This window comes from Lissotriton helveticus, chromosome 1_1 (assembly GCF_964261635.1).
Source record: "Lissotriton helveticus chromosome 1_1, aLisHel1.1, whole genome shotgun sequence".
Lineage (NCBI taxonomy): Eukaryota > Metazoa > Chordata > Amphibia > Caudata > Salamandridae > Lissotriton > Lissotriton helveticus.
Genome location: NC_136057.1, coordinates 1,996,107,777 through 1,996,135,705, shown reverse-complemented (window position 1 = coordinate 1,996,135,705; position 27,929 = coordinate 1,996,107,777). Strand labels below are relative to the sequence as shown.

The 27,929-nt window shown below is 44.0% G+C and overlaps 1 protein-coding gene across 4 annotated transcripts in view; it reads right to left on the bottom strand.

The window, feature by feature from the left end:
* LOC144755443 (putative ferric-chelate reductase 1) overlaps positions 1-27,929 on the bottom strand; it is a 552,454-nt gene that overhangs the window by 240,512 nt on the left and 284,013 nt on the right. For all 4 annotated transcript variants that reach the window (XM_078644381.1, XM_078644371.1, XM_078644398.1 and 1 more), the window contains one exon: positions 7,590-7,691. In XM_078644381.1, the coding sequence (XP_078500507.1) occupies positions 7,590-7,691 (102 nt within the window). The remainder of the gene's footprint in view (positions 1-7,589; positions 7,692-27,929) is intronic.

Below are 27,929 nucleotides of genomic sequence, written 5' to 3'. Positions count from 1 at the left end.
ACGTCCTTTTCTTCCTGACCGACCTGCGTCGCTCTGGGCTGCGGGTATTGGCAATAATGCGGGTCTTTGGTGACGTATCCGGCTTATACCTCAACCTCAGCAAATCCACCTTGTGGGTCCTGGGTGGCGGTGCAGTGTCGGACCCCTGGACGCTGGACCTGCGTGTGGCGACTGGTGGCCTGCAGTACCTAGGGGTGTTCCTGTCTGAGTCCGCGACCCTCGCGTGGGAACGCTCTGTGCTGCCGGTGTGGGAACGGGTGCAGACCGACGTTAAAACATGGTCCCGGACGCCTCTTAACATCTTTGGCCGGTCCGCCATCTTTAAGATGGTGGCGCTTCCACGCCTTCTATACCAATTGCAAAATTATCCCCACTCGGTTCCGGCTTCCTGGTTTCGGCGAGTGAACTCGGTCCTGGGGCAATTCCTGTGGGCCGGGGGTTCGGCCAGGGTGGCGTTACGCACGTGCTTCCTCTCTACATACTGTGGGGGACTCGCCACCTCGGACCTTCTGTCCTACTACCAAGCAGCTCACCTACTCGTCCTTAATGACTGGTGGTATGGTGATAGAGGCGACCCGGCATATGCATTAGAGCGCGCACTTATGGGCGATAATACCCTCCATATGCTCCTCTACTCCGCCCGGCTGCGTCGGGGCTTGCCTAGTGTTACGAAGACAGTCTTCCTTGTTTGGCGTCAGGCATTGCGACGCATGGGCTGGTGGGGTAGGCTGACGGCGGAAACGCCGCTGTGGCGTAATGGCAGATTGCCTGCCCTGGCCTCCTTGCCGGGTTTTGGTGGCTGGGATGCAATCGGGATATCGTCGCTGGGTGATGTGCTGTCTGGTGCTGCTCTTAAGTCGTTCCAGGTCCTGAGTGAGGAGTTCCACTTGCCGCGGACTCAGTTCTTCCGTTACCTACAGCTGCGGCATGCGCTCACACCGTACATTGCCGACCTGGAGTCGCTCCCCGACTTTAGCCCTATCGAGGCGAAGCTGTTCATGGGGGAGCTTGGGGACAAAAAGGTGTCCCGCATTTACCAGACGATGGTCACCCACTGCGCCTCCGACCTTCTTCCCCTGCGGACGGCATGGGAAGCTGATGTCGGGTCTCTAGACGAGGATGACTGGCGAGAGGCCCTGGAATCCCCGCGTGGGACGGCAATCGCGATGAGGCTCAGGTTCATCCAATTTAAGGTCCTCCACAGGGCCTATTTTACGCGTGAACGCCTCTGGAAAGCTGGACTGATTGCATCGCCGGAATGCTTGCGTTGTGGTGCAGAGGTTGGCTCGCTGCTCCATACCCTGTGGCTGTGTCCTAGGCTTGCTGGCTTTTGGAGGGGTGTGTGGAGTTGTTTGTCTGAAGTGTTAGGATGGGACCTGCCCCGAACACATCGCTTAGGTTTGCTTCATATTCTCGAGGGGGTGGGAGGGAATCGCTATAAGCGCCACCTACTGCTGTTGGGGTTGGTACTGGCCAAGAGAGACCTGGCGCGGGCGTGGAAGGACGAACGGGCTCCCCCCCTGTGTGTTTGGAGGGCGGGTCTGGACTTTTGCATGGGCCTGGAGCGCCCTATCTTTGAAGCACAAGTAAACAAGGGACTCACGTCTGAGCATACCCTGCAAACACTTTCGGATATGGAAAAGGTGGGCCGAGTATAGAGACTTGCCGCTTGACCCCCCCGTTGACCCCGAGGAAGAACTCTGAGCTTCCCCCTTGGTGTAGGCCTGTGTCTGGTGCCAGACCGACCACTCTATACGTATTTACAGCTGTTTCTTCTTCGCATGTGCATGGGGTTAGGGAGGGATTGCGGGGTGGGATTGGTTGAGGGCGGTTGGGTGTTGGGGATGGGAACGGGTGGGGGTAGGTTGCTTAAAAGCGATTTGCAATATGTTTGATTCAGATTCCAATCCTGTTTTATGTGATGTCTTCATCTGCGTGGTGGTTTCTCCTGACTGTGGGGTACCACACTCATTGTTTTGCTTGATTATTCAATAAAATCTGTTGTGAAAAAAGAAATTCAGTAGATTTCAATCAAGCGACCCATTGAAATGTTTCTTAGTAATCTCAGAGTCCAACAATGTACCGCACCGTGATCCCGCGACCGCACCGTGATCCCGCGGTTAATACTCAAAATTGCCCTGTACGGTTTGCAGTCAGGTCATCTCCCTCAATCTTCTGCTGCAGTATAGCAAACCATTGTCCAATCTCTGCGCCTTACGCTTGTGTGGAAAACCTGTTGATATACAATTGTCACCCTGATGAAGCCTTTGCAAGGCGAAATGTGTTTACAGAGGTTTTGAAGAAATATGAATAAAGAAGAATATTCTACCATATTGGTGAGGACTTATGAGTTTTGTTTTTATGCTCATTGTTTTTCCATATTCAACTGAATTTGTTGCCTCTCTTCTTTGTATAAACAGTTAAATGAATGGTCAATTGGTAGCTGCCCATTAGAGTCAAAGCGATACAAAAGGGGATGATGGACGGAGCGTTTGAACAAATCAAACACTCACCCCCAGTCAACTGATCTGGGTTTAATCCATCACCATTCTTTAGTTCACTCAGCCACCCCAGTTCAGACATGGCTATATGCAAATCAGTCTGACCCTGTGCCTCATGGGAACAGTGCAGCCCGAACTGCCAAGCCATGTCTTCCCTGGACCGGAAACAAGCATCCTGGGACCGGTTTCGGATTCATAATCCTCATCAGCCAGGCTATCTTGAATCCAGTGGCCAAGTAAACAAGGGACTCACGTTTGAGCATACCCTGCCACACTTAGGGCGAACAAAATGATACAAAAGGGGATGATGGACGGAGCGTTTGAACAAATCAAACACTCACCCCCAGTCAACTGAGCTGGGTTTAATCCATCACCATTCTTTAGTTCACTCAGCCACCCCAGTTCAGACATGGCTATATGCAAATCAGTCTGACCCTGTGCCTCATGGGAACAGTGCAGCTCGAACTGCTAAGCCATGTCTTCCCTGGACCGGAAACAAGCATCCTGGGACCGGTTTCGGATTCATAATCCTCATCAGCCAGGCTATCTTGAATCCAGTGGCCAAGTAAACAAGGGACTCACGTCTGAGCATACCCTGCCACACTTAGGGCGAACAAAGCAATACAAAAGGGGATGAAGGACGGAGCGTTTGAATAAATCGCGAACTGCAAAGCCATGCCTTCCCTGGACCGGAAACAAGCTTCAGAGGACCGGTTTCTGGCCATGTCTGAACTGGGGTGGCTGAGTGAACTAAAGAATGGTGATGGATTAAACCCAGATCAGTTGACTGGGGGTGAGTGTTTGATTTGTTTAAACGCTCCGTCCATCATCCCCTTTTGTATCGCTTTGTTCGCCCTAAGTGTGGCAGGGTATGCTCAGACGTGAGTCCCTTGTTTACTTGGCCACTGGATTCAAGATAGCCTGGCTGATGAGGATTATGAATCCGAAACCGGTCCCAGGATGCTTGTTTCCGGTCCAGGGAAGACATGGCTTGGCAGTTCGGGCTGCACTGTTCCCATGAGGCACAGGGTCAGACTGATTTGCATATAGCCATGTCTGAACTGGAATGGCTGAGTGAACTAAAGAATGGTGATGGATTAAACCCAGATCAGTTGACTGGGGGTGAGTGTTTGATTTGTTCAAACGCTCCGTCCATCATCCCCTATTGTATCGCTTTGTTCGCCCTAAGTGTGGCAGGGTATGCTCAGACGTGAGTCCCTTGTTTTCTTGGCCACTGGATTCAAGATAGCCTGGCTGATGAGGATTATGAATCCGAAACCGGTCCCAGGATGCTTGTTTCCGGTCCAGGGAAGGCATGGCTTTGCAGTTCGGGCTGGACTGTTCCCATGAGGCACAGGGTCAGACTGATTTGCATATAGCCATGTCTGAACTGAGGTGGCAGAGTGGGCTAAAGAACGGGGATGGATTCAACCCAGATCTTTTGACTGGGTGTGAGTGTTTGATTGGTTTGGATGCTCCGTCCATCACCACCCCCTTTTGTACCGCTTTTGGCCGCCATAAGTGTGGCAGGGTATGCTCAGACGTGAGTCCCTTGCTCACTTTGCCACTGGATTCAAGCAAGCCGGGCTGAAGACGGCTGTAATGCCAGAAACCGGTCCTCGGAAGCTTGTTTCCGGTCCAGGGAAGGCATGGCTTTGCAGTTCGGGCTGGACTGTTCCCATGAGGCACAGGGTCAGACTGATTTGCATATAGCCATGTCTGAACTGGGGTGGCAGAGTGGGCTAAAGAACGGGGATGGATTCAACCCAGATCTTTTGACTGGGTGTGAGTGTTTGATTGGTTCGGATGCTCCGTCCATCACCACCCCCTTTTGTACCGCCTTTGGCCGCCATAAGTGTGGCAGGGTATGCTCAGATGTGAGTCCCTTGCTCACTTTGCCACTGGATTCAAGCAAGCCGGGCTGAAGACGGCTGTAATGCCAGAAACCGGTCCTCAGAAGCTTGTTTCCGGTCCAGGGAAGGCATGGCTTTGCAGTTCGGGCTTGACTGTTCCCATGAGGCACAGGGTCAGACTGATTTGCATATAGCCATGTCTGAACTGGGGTGGCAGAGTGGGCTAAAGAACGGGGATGGATTCAACCCAGATCTTTTGACTGGGTGTGAGTGTTTGATTGGTTCGGATGCTCCGTCCATCACCACCCCCTTTTGTACCGCTTTTGGCCGCCATAAGTGTGGCAGGGTATGCTCAGACGTGAGTCCCTTGCTCACTTTGCCACTGGATTCAAGCAAGCCGGGCTGAAGACGGCTGTAATGCCAGAAACCGGTCCTCGGAAGCTTGTTTCCGGTCCAGGGAAGGCATGGCTTTGCAGTTCGGGCTTGACTGTTCCCATGAGGCACAGGGTCAGACTGATTTGCATATAGCCATGTCTGAACTGGGGTGGCAGAGTGGGCTAAAGAACGGGGATGGATTCAACCCAGATCTTTTGACTGGGTGTGAGTGTTTGATTGGTTTGGATGCTCCGTCCATCACCACCTCCTTTTGTACCGCTTTTGGCCGCCATAAGTGTGGCAGGGTATGCTCAGACGTGAGTCCCTTGCTCACTTTGCCTCTGGATTCAAGCAAGCCAGGCTGAAGACGGCTGTAATGCCAGAAACCGGTCCTCGGAAGCTTGTTTCCGGTCCAGGGAAGGCATGGCTTTGCAGTTCGGGCTGGACTGTTCCCATGAGGCACAGGGTCAGACTGATTTGCATATAGCCATGTCTGAACTGGGGTGGCAGAGTGGGCTAAAGAACGGGGATGGATTCAACCCAGATCTTTTGACTGGGTGTGAGTGTTTGATTGGTTCGGATGCTCCGTCCATCACCACCCCCTTTTGTACCGCTTTTGGCCGCCATAAGTGTGGCAGGGTATGCTCAGACGTGAGTCCCTTGCTCACTTTGCCACTGGATTCAAGCAAGCCGGGCTGAAGACGGCTGTAATGCCAGAAACCGGTCCTCGGAAGCTTGTTTCCGGTCCAGGGAAGGCATGGCTTTGCAGTTCGGGCTGGACTGTTCCCATGAGGCACAGGGTCAGACTGATTTGCATATAGCCATGTCTGAACTGGGGTGGCAGAGTGGGCTAAAGAACGGGGATGGATTCAACCCAGATCTTTTGACTGGGTGTGAGTGTTTGATTGGTTTGGATGCTCCGTCCATCACCACCCCCTTTTGTACCGCTTTTGGCCGCCATAAGTGTGGCAGGGTATGCTCAGACGTGAGCCCCTTGCTCACTTTGCCACTGGATTCAAGCAAGCCGGGCTGAAGACGGCTGTAATGCCAGAAACCGGTCCTCGGAAACTTGTTTCCGGTCCAGGGAAGGCATGGGTTTGCAGTTCGTGCTGGACTGTTCCCATGAGGCACAGGGTCAGACTGATTTGCATATAGCCATGTCTGAACTGGGGTGGCAGAGTCGGCTAAAGAACGGGGATGGATTCAACCCAGATCTTTTGACTGGGTGTGAGTGTTTGATTGGTTCGGATGCTCCGTCCATCACCACCCCCTTTTGTACCGCCCATTAGAGTCAGGCAACATGGGAGCTTTTGAAAAAGTGACTACTCCGGGTTGTGCGGCCTTCTTGCCCCTGGCTGCTTGTTTGTTGGGATGGATGTACTCTTATGCCCTGGTGGAGTGCAGGGCAACTTATTTATAGATAGCTCAGCAGGCAGAGATCTCTGTACCAAAGCACCAACATTTTGTTTGCATTGGGGTATCATTTTCAATGTGCTCACTCAGCAAATGTTTTTTTGTTTTTTTTAAACAGATTTCCAAAGCGAGAGATTGTTGTTGAAAAACAAAACATTAATTGCCTAGACATACTGGGAGTTTTTATCTAGCGTTTGAGGATTGTTAATGCTATTTATTGTTCAGGACAGCTAGGTTTTTGCTTGCAGTCCCAAATACGAAAATATGATGTTAGAACATCCACCCTTAATAGAATGATGGCTCAATGTCAGTCGGGGGCTTCAGTCAATGGTTTCATCGGCAGACCTAAGGTAGGCTCCACTGTCAGAAACATGTCTGTTATCCCAACTCTAAATAGAGCAGGTACATTGCAAGTGTGGCGGACCGGGTACTGCAGCTTATTTCTGGTGGATTACTCTGTCCACACAACTCTAAATAAGGCCCTAACTCAAGCATCTGAATCTTAAACTTTATATGTAGCCTGAATTGGTAGAGCCAGCCAACTGCTTACCAGAAGAGTCAATGACCATGAAGCAAGACAAGAAACCCCGCTCTATATTTAGCATCTTCATAAAATGTCTGTGTGCTCAGGCAGATGTGTGCATGAATATCACTATCTCTGTACTGGAAGAATCATAGGAACAACCTTTGAAGAGTGCAAAAAAAAGCTTTATCAATAAGTGGAGAAGTGTGGCTCACTGGTTAGAGGAGGCAGACCCTGAAGCAGAGGTCAGACCCGGGACCAGGGTTCAATTCCCGATGCGGCAGGGTCTTGAGCCCAAATGTCCACAGACTAGATAATTCACGCTTCGGTGCCTACTCGAATCACGTGTTCACACTCTGCAACTCTGGGCAATAGCTTGCTTAATCTCCACTACGGCCCCCCCCCCCGCGGCGAGATGCCTGGCTTTCACCTTGGGGATGCCCAGTAGGGGTTATCTCACAGGGAAAAGCCAGGACGGGTTCCCAAAGCAAGCGCCTTGAGACCTTGCGGTGATAAGGCGCTATATAAGAACCTTTGACATGACATGACACATGACATGACAATAACAGAGAGCTCCTTCCATCAACTAACCAAGAACCCAGCTGTAGTTCCCTTTTAATTCATTTTTACGCCAATGAAAGACCTATTGTTGTGAAAGTTAATGCACAACAGTATTAAACCCAGAACACACAAGATTAACAATGTTCCACTGCAGTCACATTTACAGAAAGTGATCATGGTATAAATGAAGGTGAAGAGTGAAAACTAGGTTGACAGAGTGTCACAGCCTAAGGTGCTTTTTCTCTAAAAGGACTCATTGAATCCTTAATGCATTATAAAAATATGAAAATGTGTAGGATTCAACTAAGTATTCAAACTTAAATCAGCTATGTACGCAAGCATGGATTGATGTTATTACATTACCAAGGGCAGGCTCGCAGAGATTGATCTCCCACTTGAAAAGACACGTTGAACGTCAATGTTCCCAGATGAAGTCAAGACACAGCCATAAATATCATCATTTCCCTGAAAGACAAAATATTTCTCATTATGGCATATAATCAGGGGGCGCCTGAGAGAGGGAGCTAGCTGGTTTATGTAAATCTAGGATCTTAGAATTGAAATAAACTAGTGCAGACATGGCGAAAGAAGTTATGGTAATTCGTTTGAACAACACAGATGAATCAACACAACTATACCTGTATTATGTGAGAGCTTAGATCAATCACAAGCCTTGCAGAACAGTTTGGTGTAGAGCTATTTTTTCTGAATTTAGCATAACCATCATCCCTTGTTATATATCTTGACAATTAATTGCAGATATTAGTAAACACTGGAAACCTAGCATAAGAATGCCTTGTTTAATCTTGTTGAATTATTGTGCAGTGGCGTAGCAAGGGGGAACGAGGGGCGGTCCGCCCCGGGCAGCACCAGTTTTGGGGGTAGCGGCCTCCCCCCTCTTACCGTTGACTGTCTCAGGAGGCAAATGCAGGAATTGCCAGCCCCCTGCTCTTACCCGTGGTTGTCACGGGGCGACAAATGCAGGAATCGGCAGCACCACACGCTCCTACATGGGGGCGCCACAGGGCGTCAAACGTAGGGGCCGCCACAGGCGGCAAAAGGACGAGCTATTGTGTTCTTACAGTTGCTAGTGCAGTTGCAGTTATTGAGGGCTGGAAACCGATATGGCTATGAAGGTAAAGTAAAATCCCTACACACACTACATTTAATCCCTTGTTATTAGACCTGATATCTGTAGATGGTAGTCCCCAACTCTTTCGCCTTCACCCCTACTGTTATGCTGAATTCATTTTTGTTGGCCTTAGGACTCTTCCCCCCTTTGCCACTGCTAACCAGTGCGTGTGCTCTTTCCCTTAATTTTGGTTAAATTAGCTTACACACAATTGGCACATTTAATATACTTATAAGTCCCTAGTAAAGTGGTACTACAGGTACCCATTGACTGTAAATTAAATGGTACTAGTGGGCCTGCAGCACATATTTTGCAACCCACTTAAGTATCCCTTAAAACATGCCTTAGGCCTGCCATTGTAGCCTGTATGTGGAGCTTTATACTGCTATTTTGTCCTGGCAAAATAAACCATATTGTGAGATCTAAACTTTCCTTTTTAATACATATATGTCACCCCAAGGGTAGGCCCTAAAATGCCCATAGGGGCTGGTGTAGTGTATTTAAAAATCCAGAATTGTAATTTCACGTTTTACATGTCCTGGTAGTGAAAACCTCCTACATTTGTTTTTCACTATTCTGAGGCCTGCCTCTCCCATTGGATAACATTGGGTTACATTATTACATTTAATAAGTGATTTTAAGCCACAATTCTGAAAATGAAAACTTTTAGTCCTAACCATCTGGTGCATGTAGCCTGTTTTCTGGGTCACATGGCTAGGTGCAGTTGGCCTTTGTGCATTCCTCACAGACAGCATCACAATAGAGGGTCTGGGTGTTGGCAGGATCTGCCATCCTCATTTGGTAGGGAAGTGAAGCTATCCCTACCACACTTGCACTCAGAGGAACTAGCTTAGCTCACATGAAAGGCTATTGTGCCCCCAGACTTCACTCTAGCCTATTTTGCCCCAGACAGACAGGGCAGGGAGACAGGAAATATCAGACACCTCTGTAGGGGGGAAACTTCAGAAGCCTTTGCCACTTCAAAGGGGGCACCAGGTATAAAAATGGGACTCTCAGGCCCACTCTTTAGTTAGCTCCTGGACATGTGGACACTACAGAAAATGGACTGCCCTTCTGCTTGTGGCCTGCTGTGCTCTCTGAGAAGGCAGACTGGACCAGTTCTTCCCAGGCTAAAGTCACTCCAAGGGTCAGATGACTGACTTTCTACCCTGAGTTAAAGGGACACACCAAGCTCCAGAGGTCTCTCTGCAACAGCTGAACTGACCTGCTGTACTGGATCTGCCTTGATTTGCAACTGTACCCGACTGAGCCCTGCTGGCCTCTGCCGGAGTGAGCGCCTGATCCCTTGGTGGTGCTCATCAGGTCCTGAACCCTTGGCGTGGAATAAGTTGAGCTCCTCCTAAAAGAAAATATGAAATCCTGAAGTATTGGTCTCTTCGCAACTGCACTGAATTCGTGCCATTCGCACCTCGATCTTGCTCTCCACGCTGACTGCCAACAAGAAGCTCCAGTGAACCGGAGCCTTTGTCCTACAGTGACATCCATTGACGACTGGGACTGCTCGATATGCATTTCATGCTACAGCATCGATAGCCCCCAGCTTCTGCTAACACAAATGTTTAGTAAAGGAGGATCCATGGTGCCAGACAGGGTCTTCCTGCTACAGCGACAACAGATCGCGGTGCCTGGGCTGCTCTTCGCACTACAGTGTCAACCTCACTGCTTCCTCCACTGGGAATGGAACTCTTCATGCTGGACTTTAGAAAGTAACTTTTTCAGTTGGACAAACCTGGTCACTGTATCAGGCCCGCATTCTACTGCAGTCGTCCTGAACCTGTGACTTTTACCCGATCTCGCACAGATAACCACAAGTGCCGCTTTGTACTTTTAGGCGCTATACATATCTTAAATCATTGAAATTGCATATCTCTAGTTCTACCGATTGTATTTTTTGAGTTTTGGTGTGAAAAATGTATACAATTTTACTCAATCTTTCTAAATTCGTGTAAGATTTATCTTGTGTTGTGGTTTCACTTTATTACCGTTTGTGTGCTGCATAATTACTTTACACGTTGCCTCTAAGGTAAGCCTGACTGCTTCAGTGGCAAGCTACCAGAGGGTTAAGAACAGGTTAATTTAGTGACTTTTGTGGTTCACCCGGCAGGAGATGGTGGTAGTTGCTTGACCAAGGCTCACATCCTAGTTAACCAACAACCTAATTTCTCACAGCTTGCACATGAACTGCATTAGTTTCTATAACTAGTGACATCTCATACTGGATTATTGCAAAGGTCTGGCTGATATGGTGAAATCTGTCTCTTATCAGGGGGATGCAGCTACAGAAGACTACAAAGATACACCCTGTCCTGGTTTGAACTTAGGCGATTGGATGTGAACGTGGGTGACTGAGGTTCATTCGCAAGCATGTTTGAAGACGCTGCCTAGATGAATCGTGGAGTGTTCCTTTCCAAGTGATTCTGACCACCAACAGTACAGCCAAATGTGCGGGGGTGACTCAATGGATCCATGCTGTTCATGCAAAGAGAGTAAGAACATCAGTAATAGCGGATGAGGCAAAAACAGATAATCCCAATGCACAGTCTGTTGAACAAAACCACATTCAAACTCAGATTTGAAGCATGTACGCAGAGAGGTGGGAGATTTTTCCGTAACTGGTGAAGGTCAGACATAAAGCCGGAAAGATCAAGCAGAAAGTCAAAGAGAACAGTTTCATGTGAGCAAATGTTCAGATGAAGAGCCTGAAACTTCTGAAGTCTAGTTACAACGTGGTCTGAGTGAAGAGCTCTTGCAATAAAAAAGCACAAAGTATGAGTGGCAGCAAGAAGACGAAGTCTCTGATCAAAGCAATAAAAAGTTGCAATTGAAAATCTGAGTTGAAAAACCCCTACTGGGAGAAGAAAATTTGCTGTGAGAAAAGATAAAAATAGAGAATCTGAGTTAGGTGTAAGCTCAAGTTTGAATCAAGCTCTTGTAAAAGAAAGAGACCCAGAGTCTGTTGCTGAAGAATTACCCAGAAAAAGAACTTGCAATCATCATAAAAAGATCCAAAGAAATATTTTAATTGGGAAACAGTGAGAGTGAATTGGCAGCTGCCAAAAGATTAGTTAGAGAGTTCCCAATCGGAAACATGCTTCATCAGAGTGGGTCTAACAATAAACCACTCTTTGTTACACCCACTCTAATGAAGAGACAGTGCCAGAAGAAGATACGGATGAAGCAACTTTGTCGGAAGATGATACTGATGAAGATGATGATTTTCAAATGAATAAGTATTATCATTTTTTTGAAAAATTATCAGATCTAAAGAAGAAGATACTGAAGAAGAGCCTCCAAGAGGGGAAAAAGACTTTTGAAACACAAAATATTTGATGAAAATCAACTTGTTCAGACAGGAGAACTTTGCATAGAGAAAGAATGCATACTAAAAGACTGATAATACAGACACTGGTACATTTTGATGAAGCTGATTTTGAAATTATTTATTTTTCCTTTTTGCAAACACTAGAAAGTTAATATAAATGTTATAGACAGAGAAGAAATTTATTTTTGCCACATAATGTTATTTATAGTCTCTAACATGAATTTGGGAAACAGCAGATGCTTTACAATTGAAGAGGTTGACACTTTTAACAATGATATTATTAGTATTAGTTGGCATATTGGTGTGTTAACGGATTCCTGTGGGAAACATTTCAGATCAAATAACTAGTGTAGTCGCATATAGGCCTAGTTATAAAGAGATTAAGCAAGTAGTATATTTACATGAAAAACATTTATTTAATGGTTTTAGAGAAAATTCGTATACTAAAATTATTAAAGAAAATATTGAAATTATGAAACTTTACAGTTACATCAGCTGGTGAAGGAGCCTCCTATCACCAAGTAGAGCTGTCATATACATAAGGAGTTTCTCTGTATCTGACAAATTATAGTGTGAATTTGTTTCCTCCTATGGGAATAGCCTTAAATGATGTGACGATTAGAAGACTGTCTAGAGTTGTAGATAAGCTTGCTGTAGATACTGCAGGGTCCTTTAAAGTAGTAATGGCAGAGATGTTAGCAATATGAGCAATAGTGTTGCAAATCTGTCTCACTTTAGATATCCTCTTGGTGAAAGAGGGCAATGTCTGTAAAGTAATAAAGGCAAAGAAGTGCTGCACATACATACAGGTCTTTAGTGGAGTAATTAGCTCTTACATTACTAACATAACTATTTTACCTCATGAGATTAGGTCACTAGAAGAACCAGGCTAATGGGAAACTATAGGATCTTGGATCAAGAATATAGAGAGGTTTTGGAAAGGTAGGTGAGTGGTTACATAGTTTGGTTGTGGGAGTCTCACAAACTGCTAACACCAATAATAATAATAATGATTCATGTAATTTCACAATTTTTCTCATTAGAGTTAATAAAAAGGTATGATTAGAAGGTATACCTGAAATAATAAGAATACAAGTAACGAGAATGAATCTTCAAGGAAAAGAAAAATATTGGAGGTCTTTAATGAAGACTTCACAACACTTATGGCTGATTAATAAGGTTAATACTTGGGGTTAAGTGCTAATTTAAAAATATTAAGAGTGGGTTTTTTAGTAGAAGCGTTTTTAATTTTGTGCATATGTGTAAAGTATGTGAAACTTATCCTTGAAGTTTGAAGGTTTTAATACTGTATAGAGTCATAACAGATGAATTAATAATGTAGCTCTTGAAATGAGTTTACTGAGTCACTTAGAAACGTCATTAATAATGTGAAGTAGTTATGCAACATTTTCATATGAGATGCCATTTGTATCTATTTACATTTACATGGATGCAGTTTCAGGTGTTCAGTTCATCTTGCTCCTGTTTATTTCCCCCTACCAATCAGTGTCTAGCTGCAAACCAGCTCTCCTCTTCTTTTTGTGAAGCATCAAGTGAATGACTCAAATGATGCACAATGAACTACTGTATTAGGAAGTGTGTATTGGGAATGAAGCTTCCATTGTGTCCCAAAAGTATCATATTCAAGGAATTCAACTGGAAGTTCTGCTGACGACTTGTTAATTCTATCAGTCATTGTTTGAGAAATGTTTCATTTTGTAATGACTAGCTCCAGAGTGCAGTTGTTGTGAGAGCAGGTGGAAGATTTCTCTTACCTAGAGAAATGGGTTAGCATAAAAGTTTTAAAATATTACATTGCTGTGTCTGATTTGCCAATGCTAACCTAACCATGATCGTGCCAGGTTGAATTTGCAGATTCCATTAACCCGTTGACCCCCGGCCATCCTCCACACAGGCCCACCGTGATGTCGGACGGCCGCAAAGGGTAATAGAATATGTGATTTATTTATAGAAACTCTTGGGATTTAGTACTGAGTGGTTCTTTACACTCCTTTCATTTTTCAAGGGGCTTGTTCATTTCATTTTTCCATGGGTACATTTCCATGGTACGTTTTGCTCCTGCTGGGTGACTTTTCATTTTCTGGCTGAGACTTTGTCTATGTGCTCAGACTTTTCTTATAGGGTTGCTGTCAGATCTCTTTATGAGTTTGACTCACAGTGTTTGTCTGAATTTGACTAATTTGAGTTAGGTTTTATGATTCTGTATTTCTATATTCAAGCCTTCATAGCATTTTCATGCATTTGTCTCTGTATCGCATTCACTAAAATTTCTGTTCTAAACATCTTTTTGACTCATTTTTGGTCTAAAACTCAGTTATTAGTATTTTCTCATTTATTCTGTTTTACCCTGCTGAAATGTAGGAGTGTAGTCTCTAATAGCTAGATCTTTTGAAGATTTCAGAGCAGAATTAATTGGGAAAGAATTCAGTTCAAACTATTGGGGTTCAGATGATCGTTGGGGTTTGGCTCCCACAAATCTATTTCCTGTTATGTGGCTCCCAAAGGAAACATGAAAGCAATATCTGAAAATGCTTTTTTCATTTTGTCAGCAATTCAGAGCAGTGAAGTGATGGTGTATGGTAAAAAGGAACAAAGAAGCCATCGTTGCCATAGTGAGGCAGCCCTACTAGCGGACGGCATTGAGCTCTCAGATGTTTTGCTTTTATATTGCTAGTTTGGTATTTGGACCTCTGGGAAGCAAGATTCTTCTAACTAACCTATCACTGCATATGATCTACCCCTGCAATCTAATTTAATAATTTGGGATGCTACCTAACAAACAAGATCCCTCTTCAATGGGTAGATTATATAAGGCAATGCTAATTGGCCAGGGGAGAGTCATTTCTTGTATAAATATGGAGCTCCAAAATATTTTTTTTAAGTTAGGCTGATGGTTTTAGAGGCAGCACTTTTTTTCAGAAATAGTTTTAACATTTCATATTACACGTCTTCAGCCTCAATCTGGAACTCTTGGTACACCAGGATGTTTGGAAGACCAGTTTAGCCTCCCTTTATGACAAGCAGGTCTGAACTATTGGGAAGACTTGAAAGATTAGTGGAATGGCACGATTTGGTACTACGTACCAACAGTCAGCTCACAAGATTCTTGTACTATCAGCTACAATCATGGTGGGCAACTCAGGAGTGGTCAGAGTAGGGGGAGGACGAATGGGTTGAACATGCAGGGGTGTGGAATTTATAAAATAAACTGCTTGTCCTAGGGACGAAATGCAACTCAAATCTACTTGTCCTAAAACAAAATCTACTTGTCCCACCTATCGATAACATAAATCACAAGGGCCAAAACAAAAACCTTTGCGCAGTATGTAGCTTTAATAGCCTATCTGTATTTGGGGTGGTAAGTTTAAGTTAATGTTTTCAGTATGGTTTATATGTAGATTGGTAAGTGGATATAGATGCACCATAGATTCAATGGATGCACCATTAAAGTGGTACATTACAAGGCTGTGTTGTGGGCATGATTGGGCCAGGTTCAAACATGTACTACAAGTTGATGTACTCGCATAGCTCACTCTGGATGTGTTGCTGAAGAGAAAATACTGAAACAACTGAATGACCTGGTACCATGCTATGCACAGGATGGTGCTTGGTGTCGTGTCTAATATGTACTGCTGATATAATGAGGGGATTGGTGTATGTAGGGATGTTAGTTGTAACAAGGCACAGATAGAAGAATGTAACCTCCACGGTCAGATGACCAGATCCCCTTGCTGTTTTCTGATTTGGCCTGCGACATCAACAGAAGTAGAACAATGAAATGCAGTGATGCATTAAAAGCAAGAAAACATGACATGCAGGACCTCCCTGCTGAGGAGGGGTAACTAAGTCCCGTGCCGTCTAGAACCTAAGATACAAAGCAACTGTTCATCTCGCTCATCACTTAAGTGTCATCAGTGATTTCACAAAAAGGACAGGCTGAGACGGAAAGTAACCTGCATAAATACTTTGACTTAACGTTGCCGGTTGAAACTGCATGAGGAAGATGAGGAGGAGGAACCAGTAATCATTTAATTATCTCTCTCAGCCATTCATGCCATATAGGGGGGCTCACTGCAGAGGGACTAGAAAATTTCCCTCCCAGGCGTCCGTTATGTTGGGATCACTATAAGAGAAATGGAAGGTTCTCCTTTAAAGCCACCTAGAGAAATGGAGGGCTAATAGGGGAGGATCCATCACCTCGCAGTCATTCTTTACTGTAAGGGGAGCTGCTAAAAGCTCCCTCACAGCAGAGGAGCTTATTGGCAAAGTTGAAGGTGTCTCACACCTTTTTTAATCAACAAAATTGGACACTTGTAACACTGCTCAACCTTTGGTTCAGTGCAAATAAGGAAACCCTCAGAGACGTCAATGTTTGATTGGAAATTGCGGTATATTTGTTTCATCCGCCCCACATTGACATTCACGCAGTTATCATAGGGTTATTCCTGTTAGTGTGTACTGCTTGCCTCATCCAGAGGCACCTCCAGTCTCGAGTGCAGTGTCCAGAGACAAAAAGGACTTTCCCACAAAAATAGTTAAAAATGAAAATATGCGCCAAAAAATGGTTTATTGCAGGGCAAATTTTCATTAGTTAAAAAAGTAGTAGATACTCAGTTTGGGCCGAGTTACTAGGCCATGTAGTACTGTAGGGATAAAGTTGTCGACATGTTTCAGCTCTATTGGGCCAGAAGGTCTGTAGAGCTTTCGTCAGGACTTACAAAACAAAATGAACAAACAAAATTGTATACACATATAAAGCTACTCACACAACTTGTGCGGTAATCCCATACTCATAGCAGTTATAAGAGAGTTATGTTCTCCACGATCTATGGAAGAATGTACATTTTTAGGCATTTTTAGCTAATAACAATGAATTTACGAAATTTTAAAGTGGGTAAGTGTGGATGCTCAGGTAATAATTGTATTAACACTTGCATTACTCATGGAGGAATTTTCAAATGGGTAAGTGCAGTAAATCAGGTAATAATTTTATTAACACTGAGATTGCTCATGCAGGGAGGAAATATTGGGAGGCTATGAATACATATTTGTACATTTTTAAAGAATACGGGCGCTATGCAAACTTAACATCTCATATTTCAAAGTATTTTATACTGGCCGAGGGGTCTCAAGTTTCATACTGTTGGCAGCGGGTCGGGTGCTTTTCTATATCATGTTCATTGCGCACAGGGAAGTGTGTCTTTTACGTAACCTGTGTGACCATTATTTTGTGAATTATGTGGCCGGGAGCTCTTATTACTATTAGAAAACCTCTCTAAACTTTATTGGTGCTGTGAAAATTGCGGACGGTCAAATTTTGCTTAAAAACATTCGATTTAAACGTTGAACAAGCTAGTGTGGCCAAAAGGTTCTAGTCGAATGCTAGTTCCAGTACGTGCCCTTTCATGTTAAACGATAGAAAAGTAGTGTCCGCTTTTAAAACACGCAGTTGGCTCTTACCTGTCGTCTAGGAAAACTCTGCTTCCAACGGGGGACACCTTCCTGTGATACAGAGCTGGGGTAGAGCAGAGACCTCGATAAGTATGGGAGGGGAAAAGAGGGGGACATGCATCTTACCCAAGATAATAGTCGGGGGTATCTTCCGCCATTACCCGCATGGAGGCTACACTCTAGCCTTGTGCTGACTCTGCCCCCGGAGTGCGGAAGTCGCGTTGTAGTTTCTTTTTTTATAGGCAGTTGGGCGCCTTGGATTTAAAGATACAGAGGCAAGTCAATTTTACTAGTAGCGTGATGCAGACAAAAAGTTCGAGGATTCTCCGTAGGCAGTCCCAGTTTGAAAATACAAAATTGTAGTAGCTAGGAGGATGCTAATTTAGGATTGGTAGTTATTAATTACATCTACTGATTAGAACCATTTGGAGATACACAGGGGATGTGAAGGTCAGAAAATCGCATCTTGTGGGTTGTAATGTTTACTTAGCAAAGTGATGCCATGCAATATTATCATTTAAACCGAATTCGAAAGTACGCAAGCGGTCCACCCATCTTTGCTCCTTTTCGTACAGGACCTTTTCGACATTACCAGATTTGTTGGTCAGCATTTCGATGACTGTCCATTGCATTTCCTCATGGGTGTGGTTCATTTCTAAATAGTGGGAGCACAACTTGGTAGTATTCTTTTTTAATCTGATGTTACTCTTGTGCTCTCCTATCCTGAGCTTGACTTTGCGACAGGTCATCCCGATGTATTGCTTCTGGCACGGGCATTGAATCATGTAAATGACATGGGATGAATTGCAGTTTGTGAACTGCTTCTGAGTCCATACAAAATCATTCTTTAGTTGTAGGGTTTTAGTGGCTTTTGTTGTTTTGCAAGCGACACAGGTTCCGCAAGGGAAGTGTCCTGACAAGGGGGTCATATTGACACTGTTAGTTACAGGCAGTACGGTACTAGACCTGGGGCGGGTATGCACCAGAGTGTCCTTAAGGTTTTTGGTCCTTCTATTCGCAAACCTTGGTCTTGGCCAATCGAACTGTCCAGTGTTCACTATATGCCAGTTCTTTTTTATCAGCTTCTGGATAGCATAGGTAGCCGGATTAAAGGTGGTCACACACGTAGTTAGATCTTTTACTGGTTCTTTTTGGTATGTTTGTAGGAGGCATTCACGTGGTTGGTTGTCAGCTCTCTTTTTACATTTCTTGATGACTCTTTCGGTGTAGTCCCTCTTTTCTAATTTTTTGCACAGGTCCATTGCTTGTTCTTGGTAATCACTGTTTTTGCTACAATTTCTTTTGAGGCGCAGAAATTGACTAAAAGGCAAATTGTCTCTGAGAGGCTTGGGGTGATGGCTCTTGTGTGACAACAGGCTGTTTTTCGCCGTCGGTTTTGTGTATGTTTTAGTCTGTAGGATACTCCTTTCATTGAATATTGTCAGGTCCAGAAAGTCAAGATGGTTATTGCTGGAAGTGTGTGTGAATTTTAACCATGGATCCAGGTTGTTGAGCCATAACATAAACTCTGTCAGGTCTTGGTCGATGTTCCAAATTAGGAAAATGTCATCGATGTATCTCTTCCATTATATGATACTGGAAGAGAACATGTTGGTGTCATTTAGGACAAATTCTGTTTCGAATTGGCTCACATAGAGTCCTGCCACCGAAGGCGCGAAGGCGCTGCCCATGGAGGTACCATGGGTTTGAAGGTACAGGTGGTCATTATACTTGAAAAAAAATTCTTTAAGTGCCAGCTTACAGCATTCCAGGATAAAATGTCTTGGTGTGTTATACTGCCAAGTCTCTGAATAAAGGACATCCTCTAACATCTGTAGTGTTGTATCTTGAGGGAGACTAGTGAAAAGGGATTCCACATCTAGGCCTACTAGAAGCATTGTTTCGGGATCGAAAGGCATGTTTTCAATCTGTAATAGAAGATCTCTTGTGTCTTTTAGGTACGTATGTGTTTTCTGAACAAGAGGTTTCAAAAATTCGTCTGCGAATTTTGAATGGGGCTCGAGCACGGATCCGATTCCGGACACTATCGGGCGCCCTGGAGGTGGTATCCTGTTTTTATGGGTTTTTGGGAGGGAGTAGAACTATGGAGTAACTGGCTCCCTGACCATTAAGAAATCTGCTTCTTTTTTAGATATCCACCCTTTAGTTTCAGCCTCATATACCATGATGGATATGGTGTTTTGGAGTCTCTCAGTGGGATCCATTATGATTCTCTGGTAAAATCTGGTGTCTGAGAGGAGGGCTAGACATTGTTGGTTATAGCCTGCCTTGTTGAGAATTACTGTGCCCCCCCCCCCTTATCCGCAGGTTTTATCACCAGGTCTTCGTTTTTGCTCAGATCTTCCATTGCCAAACGTTCCTTCTTTGTCAGGTTGTGAAAAACTTTGGTTCTACTCGTGTCCAGATTATCTATTCCTTTTAGGAGAGCTTGCTCGAAGGTGTGGAGCTCCGGTGGTATGCTGATCGATGGGGGGTTGAAAGTTGATTTCTTCCGGAGGGTTGTGTCACCCTCTTGCTGTTTTGTAGTGGTATTGGAGAAGAAAGCTTTTAATTTGAGAGTTCTGCAGAATTCAGCCAGTTCACTTTTGATTTTGAAAGTGTCTATTTTTGGGGTAGGAACGAAGCCCAGTCCTTTATTCAAGACAGATATTTGGTCGCTGTTGAGCTCTACATCTGAAAGGTTGACGATTCATGATTGTTCTTGCTGGTTGAGGGTTGTGCTGCTGCCATGCTCCGTGTTTGGACGTTTCTCTGCTGGTCTTGCCAGGTCAGTGACTTTCTTTTTCCTCGGGGCTGTGGTCGGCCTCGGGATAAAAAAGGCGATTGTTCTTGTTGGTGCTGATTATGCTGTCCCGGCAGTTGTTGGTCCATCAGTTGGGGCATCTGTTGCATCCCTTGCATTCCAATACCACTACAAAACAGCAAGAGGGTGACACAACCCTCCGGAAGAAATCAACTTTCAACCCCCCATCGACCAGCATACCACCGGAGCTCCACACCTTCGAGCAAGCTCTCCTAAAAGGAATAGATAATCTGGACACGAGTAGAACCAAAGTTTTTCACAACCTGACAAAGAAGGAACGTTTGGCAATGGAAGATCTGAGCAAAAACGAAGACCTGGTGATAAAACCTGCGGATAAGGGGGGGGGGGCACAGTAATTCTCAACAAGGCAGGCTATAACCAACAATGTCTAGCCCTCCTCTCAGACACCAGATTTTACCAGAGAATCATAATGGATCCCACTGAGAGACTCCAAAACACCATATCCATCATGGTATATGAGGCTGAAACTAAAGGGTGGATATCCAAAAAAGAAGCATATTTCTTAATGGTCAGGGAGCCAGTTACTCCATATTTCTACTCCCTCCCAAAAACCCATAAAAACAGGATACCACCTCCAGGGCGCCCGATAGTGTCCGGAATCGGATCCGTGCTCGAGCCCCTTTCAAAATTCGCAGACGAATTTTTGAAACCTCTTGTTCAGAAAACACATACGTACCTAAAAGACACAAGAGATCTTCTATTACAGATTGAAAACATGCCTTTCGATCCCGAAACAATGCTTCTAGTAGGCCTAGATGTGGAATCCCTTTTCACTAGTCTCCCTCAAGATACAACACTACAGATGTTAGAGGATGTCCTTTATTCAGAGACTTGGCAGTATAACACACCAAGACATTTTATCCTGGAATGCTGTAAGCTGGCACTTAAAGAATTTTTTTTCAAGTATAATGACCACCTGTACCTTCAAACCCATGGTACCTCCATGGGCAGCGCCTTCGCGCCTTCGGTGGCAGGACTCTATGTGAGCCAATTCGAAACAGAATTTGTCCTAAATGACACCAACATGTTCTCTTCCAGTATCATATAATGGAAGAGATACATCGATGACATTTTCCTAATTTGGAACATCGACCAAGACCTGACAGAGTTTATGTTATGGCTCAACAACCTGGATCCATGGTTAAAATTCACACACACTTCCAGCAATAACCATCTTGACTTTCTGGACCTGACAATATTCAATGAAAGGAGTATCCTACAGACTAAAACATACACAAAACCGACGGCGAAAAACAGCCTGTTGTCACACAAGAGCCATCACCCCAAGCCTCTCAGAGACAATTTGCCTTTTAGTCAATTTCTGCGCCTCAAAAGAAATTGTAGCAAAAACAGTGATTACCAAGAACAAGCAATGGACCTGTGCAAAAAATTAAAAAAGAGGGACTACACCGAAAGAGTCATCAAGAAATGTAAAAAGAGAGCTGACAACCAACCACGTGAATGCCTCCTACAAACATACCAAAAAGAACCAGTAAAAGATCTAACTACGTGTGTGACCACCTTTAATCCGGCTACCTATGCTATCCAGAAGCTGATAAAAAAGAACCGGCATATAGTGAACACTGGACAGTTCGATTGGCCAAGACCAAGGTTTGCGAATAGAAGGACCAAAAACCTTAAGGACACTCTGGTGCATACCCGCCCCAGGTCTAGTACCGTACTGCCTGTAACGAACAGTGTCAATATGACCCCCTTGTCAGGACACTTCCCTTGCGGAACCTGTGTCGCTTGCAAAACAACAAAAGCCACTAAAACCCTACAACTAAAGAATGATTTTGTATGGACTCAGAAGCAGTTCACAAACTGCAATTCATCCCATGTCATTTACATGATTCAATGCCCGTGCCAGAAGCAATACATCGGGATGACCTGTCGCAAAGTCAAGCTCAGGATAGGAGAGCACAAGAGTAACATCAGATTAAAAAAGAATACTACCAAGTTGTGCTCCCACTATTTAGAAATGAACCACACCCATGAGGAAATGCAATGGACAGTCATCGAAATGCTGACCAACAAATCTGGTAATGTCGAAAAGGTCCTGTACGAAAAGGAGCAAAGATGGGTGGACCGCTTGCGTACTTTCGAATTCGGTTTAAATGATAATATTGCATGGCATCACTTTGCTAAGCAAACATTACAACCCACAAGATGCGATTTTCTGACCTTCACATCCCCTGTGTATCTCCAAATGGTTCCAATCAGTAGATGTAATTAATAACTACCAATCCTAAATTAGCATCCTCCTAGCTACTACAATTTTGTATTTTCAAACTGTGACTACCTACGGAGAATCCTCAAACTTTTTGTCTGCATCACGCTACTAGTAAAATTGACTTGCCTCTGTATCTTTAAATCCAAGGCGCCCAACTGCCTATAAAAAAAGAAACTACAACGCCACTTCCGCACTCCGGGGGCAGAGTCAGCACAAGGCTAGAGTGTAGCCTCCATGCGGGTAATGGCGGAAGATACCCCCGACTATTATCTTGGGTAAGATGCATGTCCCCCTCTTTTCCCCTCCCATACTTATCGAGGTCTCTGCTCTACCCCAGTTCTGTATCACAGGAAGGTGTCCCCCGTTGGAAGCAGAGTTTTCCTACACGACAGGTAAGAGCCAACTGCGTGTTTTAAAAGCGGACACTACTTTTCTATCGTTTAACATGAAAGGGCACGTACTGGAACTAGCATTCGACTAGAACCTTTTGGCCACACTAGCTTGTTCAACGTTTAAATCGAATGTTTTTAAGCAAAATTTGACCGTCCGCAATTTTCACAGCACCAATAAAGTTTAGAGAGGTTTTCTAATAGTAATAAGAGCTCCCGGCCACATAATTCACAAAATAATGGTCACACAGGTTACGTAAAAGACACACTTCCCTGTGCGCAATGAACATGATATAGAAAAGCACCCGACCCGCTGCCGACAGTATGAAACTTGAGACCCCTCGGCCAGTATAAAATACTTTGAAATATGAGATGTTAAGTTTGCATAGCGCCCGTATTCTTTAAAAATGTACAAATATGTATTCATAGCCTCCCAATATTTCCTCCCTGCATGAGCAATCTCAGTGTTAATAAAATTATTACCTGATTTACTGCACTTACCCATTTGAAAATTCCTCCATGAGTAATGCAAGTGTTAATAAAATTATTACCTGAGCATCCACACTTACCCACTTTAAAATTTCGTAAATTCATTGTTATTAGCTAAAAATGCCTAAAAATGTACATTCTTCCATAGATCGTGGAGAACATAACTCTCTTATAACTGCTATGAGTATGGGATTACCGCACAAGTTGTGTGAGTAGCTTTATATGTGTATACAATTTTGTTTGTTCATTTTGTTTTGTAAGTCCTGACGAAAGCTCTACAGACCTTCTGGCCCAATAGAGCTGAAACATGTCGACAACTTTATCCCTACAGTACTACATGGCCTAGTAACTCGGCCCAAACTGAGTATCTACTACTTTTTTAACTAATGAAAATTTGCCCTGCAATAAACCATTTTTTGGCGCATATTTTCATTTTTAACTATTTTTGTGGGAAAGTCCTTTTTGTCTCTGGACACTGCACTCGAGACTGGAGGTGCCTCTGGATGAGGCAAGCAGTACACACTAACAGGAATAACCCTATGATAACTGCGTGAATGTCAATGTGGGGTGGATGAAACAAATATACCGCAATTGACGTCTCTGAGGGTTTCCTTATTTGCACTGAACCAAAGGTTGAGCAGTGTTACAAGTGTCCAATTTTGTTGATTAAAAATTGATTACTTTGGGGAAAGAAACGGACACACAAAATCCTCATCCCTCCTTGCTGATTAACTGGTCTCTCACACCTTGTCTACATAGATGAATTCCCTCCCCCGGAGATTAAACATTTTTCATCCCCATCGCTAGGAGATGGTTCTCTGAATGATAGCTATAACACTCACAGCTGTAAGAAAAGCATATGGAGATTCTATAAGGGAAAAAAAAACCCTCTTTTAGTCACTAATTCGACTGAGGGAGGTCACTTTAGGAGTAGCTAATACATTTTATTAATATAGATTTTTTTCAGTAACATTTTGCAATAGTAGAACAAATAGAGATGAATAAATGATGTAGGTGAGGACCAGTCAAAGCAAAAAAATATATACATATAACAATTATGGAATTAATCATTAAATTGAGTTGTCTCTGTTAGTCAGTGATTGAAGAGCCTGAAGATAGCTCACAGCACTTAATGCATTTTTTAAACTATGATCTCTGCAATATGATTTTGAAGCAACTTATTTTCCAATTCATGAGTTTTCCCCTTTTCTCACAGCAAAATATTTGGGTACATTGAAGCCATTTTGCTTCAGAGTAATATATCGGGCCAAAATGTGAAGAGCTTGATTATGGGTGAATTTTATTCACCAGCCCTAAGAAACATTGGTAAATCATGTCTGCAATAAAGTCAAAGTCCGTTTGTAGTCCTGCCTTAGACCAGAAGTAGCACTGTGACTCAGTATCCCTCGGACTGCACACACAAACCCACTGCTCAGACACACAAGTCCACTAAACAAACACACACTGCCACTGCATAGATGCAGGAGCCCGTCAGAGACATACACATTAGTGCAGATGCACATGAAACCCTGCACACACGACACTGCAGATGAAAACTTCTTGAGACACAAACAAACACACACTCCTTAAGACACAGTATCCCTGCTACAGACACAGTTTCCCTGGCAGACACACAAACCCTCCCTGCAGAGACAGAGACACACTGGCAGTGACACCCACACAGACTGGCTCTGATGCACACACCCTGGAACAGAGCACACATTATTGAAAAGAAACACAAACCCCCTTGCATAGACACACAGAGTGTGCAGAGAAAGTCCCTGCAGACACATACTTACAGAGACAGATTCTGAGGTACACACACGCACACACCTTCCCCCTTTGGTACACACAACCCAATGCAGAGACATGTACACCCCCGCACACATACACTCAGCCCTGCAATGATAAACACAGGCACCTTCCAAACGCGCACAATTCCACCATGCACAATCTGCTGTTAGCACATACCTTACAGATGTGCGAACCCTGTAAACAAACACACATACACACACACAACTTGCAGACACACAGGCACACTGCAACAAACACAATCAGCAGGTATCCTGTCCAGCAAAACACTGCCCAAATGGTTTATCCTGTTGCCTGGGAGGTGCATGATATTAAGCAGTTGCACTAAGTGTCATTAAGAAGGCTTCAACATATGGGAACAAAAACAGACAGGTTCGACCCGCTCTGTGCTCAGGAATGGAGCAATGTAGCCTATATTTGAGCTTTTGGCCCGCTTTACAGCTGGTTTACCGCCGATGCCCTGCTGGTTTAGGATTGTTTTACTGCAAATAGTGGCATTCGCTAATTTTGGTACTTGCAAAAATAATAAATAGCTTTACAAAGACGGTTTGTGAGTGACACTGTGCTGCAGTGACTCTTCATATACCCTTGCACCCAAAACTAGGCCCCTCACACAATCCTAGGCCCCCAAGTACATAAATGTAAATACATAAATCGCTCTGGGACAGTCCAAATTTCCCAGCTCCACTTATAGTCTGAATATTGGACATCAAAAGCCTGGAAAGAGCAAATATGTGAGAGCGTGGGTTTGAGGGGAAAGAATGAGCGCAAGAGTGGTATGTGACACGAGCCATGATAATAAAAAGCCTGATGGGGAGGGAAAGAGAGAAACACCTCCAGCAGGCCTGGGGCAGATATTGGATCCCGAGTGGGAGAAAACACAAACAGAAGGACGAACGAGGGCAGGTATCAGAGGCCCTGGGGGAACTAATAGCCCGGGCAGGGGAACAGACGTCAGAACCAGGAGCAAGCTGCCACAAGAGAGGCCCGCAGGAGACTTGGTCATAAACATTACAGGGGAGAGCAAAAAGATTAGGTGTGGCGAGAACCCCTCCCAGCCCCCCAACCTCGTACCAGCTGCTTCTGAAGATGTATTCTTAGAAACTGGATTGTCTTTTCCCTCCTTCACAGCCTCACAAACAGTGTGTGGCGCCTCGCGGGCAATAGCAACACATTGTCTGGCCCTAAACACACACTCGCAGCAAGAACGCAGTGTCCTGCATAATGGGTTTAAATATTTCTTTGGCCAATACCAGGCTAAAATATTGGGTTTCTAGTCTATTACAGGTCGTGATACTTTTCCCATGGTGATTGCATTTCATTATGCCTTTGTGACTGGCTGTGAGCACAAGAGCTTTATCCTGCTTATGGTTAGTAAATATCTAGTTGTCCGTCGGGCAAAATACACATTAAATCTTCTTGCCTTTGACAGAAAACAACATGTCTCGGGCGTCGGGAGATATGAATTCCTCACCCCTGAACATGTAATGAATGTTGGTTCATTAAAAAAAAAAAAGAGGTGATGATATGGTACTGGGTCTTTCTTGAGACCGAAGACAAGAAATATCCTGAATTATCCTCAATATGGAAGGATGACTATTAGAGGGAGACATAAGGCAACTGTGGCAAGTATCTTTGAACACATTATACTCTGTGTTGAAAGCACTGCCACTTAAGGGAAACCATTTGTTTACAATCCACAGGGCCTACCGGACCCTGAGTAAGCGGACAAAGGTGGCTGGTCAAGACATTGGATGTCCGAAGTGCGATGCTTTATAGGCGGACGATATACACATGTCCAGCATTGGTCTCCTATTGGTACACTGTAAGTAAGCTCATCAGCCATATAATAGCACATCATATGGAGGTAAGCCCCCAGTTTGTGTTCTTTGGGAAAGGTTCTGATCTGGCTATAGGGTCTAACTCTGCTAAGGTGAGACTTGTCTTCCATCTGGTTTTTTTGGCGAGGAGATTGATATGTAGGCTTTGGAAGTCAGCTGACCCGCCTCTCTTTAAAGATCTGCTCAAAAACATGAACGTAAGAAGCCAGATGGACATACCTTGTGGTCCCTGGAGCTATGAGAGTGTCTGGAAACATTACATTGATTGGCAAACAACTGCTTGGCCTGATGATTAAGCCATACATACTATGCATTCTATGCTGGCGGGCCAGATAAAAACAGCAATAATCTTTGGTGTGGTATGTTCCATGTTGTTTAGGAAATCTTCGCTTGTAAGAAAGTGATGGTGTGATGAGGACTAATTAAAATAAAATGATAAACATACTAAACTGCAATGTTAACTGAATGTTAACTGAATAAAACAAATTTACAAAAAGAAGACCATTTTCCACATTTAATTTTTGTCAATTAGATAGCTGTAATTGAAGCCAAGTATTGTCATGAAAAGATATTCAAAAATGTAAAATAGCATGATTGATTCCACGTTTAGGCAATTTCTCCCACAGCTTTTTCCGATTGACCTTGTTAAATGCTGATGAATAGTCAAAGTAACATACATATCAGCTAAGATTACATTTCAAAGGTTTTATATATCAAAAATGTTATGTAATGATATTATCAACAGTCACATATGCATTTTGCTAAAGGTTTTCCTTTGGCCCCTAAAACAGAAATGAGACGATAATTATTCGGGCTAGGGTTGAACATTCTTTTTTTTTTTTTATTGGTTCAGTTCAAAGCCACACAAAGCAAACAGATTACTAGAGCAGATACACAATCAAAAATACTCAAAAAATAAAAAAACAGTATCAGAGTATGTTGTATAAGCCGCAATATCATCATATTAACCAAAAGAGTAAAAGAAAACACTCATTTTATTAATCCAAATGATCTATCATTGCCTGCCAAATTTTATACCCTTTTTGCATTTTCCTAACTGATTTAATCAGATAAAGATTAAATTCTAAATAAAAAACATTGTAAAATTTTGCTCGCCACATTTCATATATAGGTGCTTCTGGCTTCA